At 42.5% G+C, this 5,085-nt stretch overlaps 1 protein-coding gene across 5 annotated transcripts in view; it reads right to left on the reverse strand.

The window, feature by feature from the left end:
* eepd1 (endonuclease/exonuclease/phosphatase family domain containing 1) overlaps window positions 1-4,458 on the reverse strand; it is a 28,547-nt gene extending 24,089 nt beyond the window's left edge. The window contains exons 1-2 of one of the 5 annotated variants that reach the window (XM_020614934.1): window positions 4,210-4,458; window positions 3,164-4,033 (exon numbers count right to left, since the gene is read on the reverse strand). In XM_020614934.1, the coding sequence (XP_020470590.1) occupies window positions 3,164-4,005 (842 nt within the window). In that variant the 5' untranslated portion in view covers window positions 4,006-4,033; window positions 4,210-4,458. Of the gene's footprint in view, window positions 1-3,163 lie in introns of all 5 variants that reach the window. The other 4 variants (XM_020614931.1, XM_020614935.1, XM_020614933.1 and 1 more) reach the window with 4 other exon arrangements.
* Between the last annotated feature and the right edge of the window lie 627 nt (window positions 4,459-5,085).

Consider the following 5,085-nt stretch of genomic DNA (forward strand, 5'->3'; position numbering starts at 1 on the left):
CACACTTTTCTCACATCCGTTTTCATGAGACAAGAAGCAATGAATTGCAGTCTCTCCTCCAAAGTACACCTTTCTGATGTCAGATCAGGATGGCTGTCACCTGTTGTTGCCTCACATCCTCTGTTAGAGCTCTAAGAGGTGTCACAACACACACTACAGCCAAAGACTTCCTGGCCACCAACATCTATGTCCCGAATGCAGAAAAGCACAGAAATAAACTATGATAGACTAAAAAAAAAAAAAAAATAGCAAACCTTTTTTTTTTTTTTTTTTTACACCAGTGAGAATGTACTATAACAGTGCTGTCATATGCTTGGAATGCAAATTGAGAATAAGCCAATATCATTTTTCTTGTTGAAGAAGAAAAGGTGAGAGGCCAAAATAACGAGCAACTAATATATTGGTGAAACCACTGCTTTACAAAAACCAAGAGCCACTTGGATGTCTTTCTCCTATCAACATACTATACTGAATCAGAGGAAGGAAGGACCTCTGATAAGGGCTGGCCTGGGAAGAATTAAGCACCTACTTAAGGTCCTGCAAGCCCAGGAGGCCCCACTATTAAGTATAATAAATACTATTTCTTTTAAAAAATGAATTAATATGTAGTATCTCCAAAGCAATAACAAAACAAGCTAAACTTGAAGCTCTTTGAAATGAACCCAGTGTTCTGTTGTCACTAAAAAGCTTCAGAACTGGCAGTTACTGAGAAAATAAGGATGTCATAATCGCACACCAGGCGTGCCACTTGCTGTAGCCATCAAGCTAACTTGGTGATTTGATAATATGTTGTAATTTTTACTCCACTACAGTTATATTATAACTTTAGTTACTTTTCAGAACCAGGTTAATATATAAATGACAGCGTAATCATAAAACTTTATTGACAAGCTACCTAGCAGTATGTAAAGTACTTCAAATTATAAGCATGTAAGCCTGTTAAAACCAGCTCCCCCATCACCAGCAGCAACATTAAATGTGATGTACACAATAATATATCAGCAATCATAACTCAATAATATGACATACATTAATTTTAATGTGCCATTCTGCATAATGAGTACTTTTACTTATAATACTTTACAAAATATTAGCATCAAAACTTACTTTTAAGTAACATTTTGAATGCAGGACTTTTACTTGTAACACAGTACTTTTAGACTGTGGGATTGTTACTTCTACTTAAGGGCTCTGATTAATTCTTTCACCACTGGCCCAAAGGCCAAACATAACTTAGACACCTTTCAGAACAAAACCAATACAGTAATTGTTAAGCTAAATCCAGAACCAATGACAAAATGAATTTTTGTAATTGGCTGTCAATGTTCTCTGTAGTCCAGCACAGCGTGGGTCAGTAGTGTGAGAACTGATATACCTTCTCTCCTCTCTTTGTAAGTTCTACTTGGTGTCTTAGGCATGTAGTATGGCATGTTAATGACCAGAGGTAGATTATTCAACAAAAATCTTTAGTTATGCTGATTTTTTTAATGGAGTTTGGTATGGCAGCCTCTTTGCCAACAGGTGCAATATGGATCATAAGATGGGTACACAACACAGCATACTAAGTGCCAGATGTAACAACATGCACTGAAGAATGCCCTTCCATAACTCCCCACCCCCACCCTTCCAAGCAGGTCAGGGCACACCACCCAAGCAGTACAGTGCACAGCTCCAGGCATTTCAGCTGGCAAACCCAAAAAAATCTGGTCACACCCTGCTGTGTGTATTATGATACAAATACAGATTAAAGACAGGGAGGCCATGTGAGTATCATGTGAACAAAACAAATGAAGTATCTTGTGTGACACTTTGTTAAAGCTACAGTATGCAATTTATTCAAATATTTATGTTGTAGAAATCTGCTCAAAAACTTGTCTTAATGTGGAGGGGTGCTGTCCAAGCTTCCTGTGATCCAGACTCATTGAACATCACTGGCAGCAGAAACATTAGCTTCTAAAGGTTTTGAGTGAGATCAACCTCTCCAGCCAATCGGAGATTTTCTCTTATTTCTGTTTGATCACTAGGTTTTGTTGCATTCTCATTTACTGTAATTTCATAACAACAAATGTCTGAAGAGCCGGGCAGAGGATGGCGGAGTGTAGCAGGTCGTAACGGAGAAGGGAGAGGGAGTGCTGCTTGAAGCAGAGTGGACTGATTTGGAGTTTCATGCTACACTACCTTAAAGGCGTAATTAATGCTTTGCGCATACCCTCATAGACAGGTCAGTGGTGCGCACGCATTCCTATTTATACTTCAAATCAAGGGTCTGCCTTCTGTCTGCATACGCCAACAGTTTCCAAGCATTGTGGCACATATGCAGTTAGGGTTTTGCTGTGCGGACTGTCCGTGCAGACACAAACCTTCAGCCCGTACGCAAATATCCACATAAAGTCTGCGCAGACCTGGAAATACGATATAAATGACATGACTCAACCTTAGTGGGCATGCGGCCACACAAAGCATGGATAGCATCTGAGTTTCAAACCATAACTTTAAGTCATCACTGGTGTCCCCCGAGTACGCTTTACTTGGACTTGGATGAGATGGTACTGTCACAGTTCTCTTAAAGTGCACACAAAGATCCAAAAATCAGACTTTATTCGTATATGGTGGAATATACCTGATGCCAGGTGTTTTGTGTGTCAACTGGTCTGAGACAATTTGGTTAACACAACTGCATCATGTGAGCACAACTTAAAACAGAAAGCCCTTTCAAATAAAGTTTGACACAGCGCCACTCTGCATGACTAGCTTTAGGTGATAGTGTTCATTAGAGATGCAAAGCTCCTGTTTTGCAAATACTCAAAATACAAAAGGCGATGTCATTTGATACAGTTTCTAAATCCATATGGAACTGAACATTACACTTGGCACAGAAGATTAAAAAAATCCCAATTCAAATCAGTTTTTAAGAAGACCTTAAATTCTTGGTTCCTTGCAACACCCCTCCAAAATGTCACTAAAACAATATGCACTGCAAAAAGGATGTATTTTCCTACTACTAAAATTTTGTTACTTCATCTATTTATCATATTTATCAGTATGTTAATGAATGGTTCCTGTCTTCTACATGAGCCTGACCACGACACATCCATCTGATTATAGTTACCAATCATATCTTCAGTTCATAAATGATTAGGTGAGCCCTGGATGTTGTACTCACTCATTCTCCAGCAGGGTCATGCACACCACCTCTTTGACCCCAGGGTTGTTGGCCTTGTCACAGGAGCAGCCGTCCAGACTCCACGTGGCCATCCGCACCACAGGCTTCCCGTCCCGTAGCCCGGGCGGGGGCTCCACGCTGGTCCGCACGGAGATGATGTGGGTCGGTCCTCCGGGTGGGAGGTCCAGGTCGTCGCTCCTGAGGCTGAATGAAGTTGGGCTAGGGTGGGCCCTGGTGGTGCAGGTCAGTCCTCCGTTGGTGGACGGCGCCCTGGATCGCTCCACGTACACCTGGAAGCGGATTTTGTCCAGCAAGGAGCTGTTAATGTGATTGACGCGCACCAGGTCCTCAATGCTTTTGAACGGGCCGTGCTCTGCCCGGTAGGCCACGATGTTCTTGGCTATCCTCTCTGTGATGCCTCTGATGCTCATGAGCTGCGCCGGAGTGGCGGTGTTAATGTTCATCCCCGTGTAAGACTGGTGATCCAGGTCTTTGCGCAGGGAGGACGGGGAATGCTGGGACGAACTGGTCCTGCTGGACACGCATATTTCCAACTTAATCGCCTCTAGTTTGGTGGCCCCAATCCCGCTCACCAGAGCCAGGTCCTCCACCTTTTTAAACCCCCCGATACAGTCCCGGTAGTCCACGATGTTTTGTGCAACAGTGCGGTTGACTCCTGGCAGAGTCATGAGTTCCTCCTCAGTAGCTGTGTTGATGTTGAGCCGCTCCTGGTTCACCAGGATGTGGCCAAAGTTGCACGCAGCGCTGAATTTGCGCTTTCCGCAGCTGAAGTCTGTGGGGTCCTTGGGTATAGAGCGGTGGCAGCCCAGACTCCCACCCATGGCTCAAGGGGGTCACCGTGGCTCGGATCTGTGCAGGACGGGAGCAGACAGAGGGCCACGGCAGACGGAGACTGAAACAACCACCATGCAGACCAGAAAAGTGACAGTCACATACATTTCCACATCCTTACATAGATACATAGAGATTTCACCTCCTTCCCTTTAATAGACTGGTTCGTTAAAGATGGTATAAGACATACGCACGATATATCAGCTGGCCTCGGTCCCGGTTACATGCTGCATGTACAGGCGCACTGGTTCTCCGTGCAGCTGAAGACTGCGCGTCCTCAGCTGGAGATAAGATCTGGATACACACGCTTCGCTGTAAACTTTGCCCTCCAATAGATTGCCGTGTGACTGGCCCCAGGTCGGCCTCCACACTCTCATCTGACAGGGAGACGCCAGCGTGCTCATGAACACAAACCATTGCTCCCAATGTATCAAGTCGCACCTGTTCAGGCAGATGCTTACCGGGAATCTTAGTGTTAACCTTCAAAATAAAATAAAAATAAGTAAGAAGACGAGGCATGCAAGGAAGTTTACAGAGATGAATGAACACGTGTGCGCCCTTACGCCAAACATCATCAGAATGTTGCATTAACCTATATTCAGTTCAGCCTTAGTCTTCTCAAAGACACAAAAAGGACGCAAGAAATAAAGAAACGAATAACAAATAAATCTGATCTAAATTAAACACATTCACATTTGTTTTTGTAGGCTATTTAATGACTTATTTGCTTATTTTCCACATCTTATTATATTCATTTCTGCATGCATTTATTACATTTGTTTTTATACGTATCTCTGCACATATTGCTTTACCTTTAATTCTACACAAAAGTAATAGCCTACTCAAAATGAATTTCCCACATTCATAAAACAGAAATGTGTCACTTAAGTAGCATACACATTTAACTTTTACTATGAGGCCTTTGTGTGTGTGTAACAGTCTAGTCTAGCATTGTTCCGTTCTACAAAATACAGTAATAATAATCATAGAGATATGATTACTAATTAAATATATATTTGCAAAACATTTATTTTGTTTTGTGCCCGATTATTTTTTTTCTTTTTGCCTAA

The sequence above is a fragment of the Monopterus albus genome, unplaced genomic scaffold (assembly GCF_001952655.1).
Source record: "Monopterus albus unplaced genomic scaffold, M_albus_1.0 scaffold154.1, whole genome shotgun sequence".
Classification (NCBI taxonomy): Eukaryota; Metazoa; Chordata; class Actinopteri; order Synbranchiformes; family Synbranchidae; genus Monopterus; species Monopterus albus.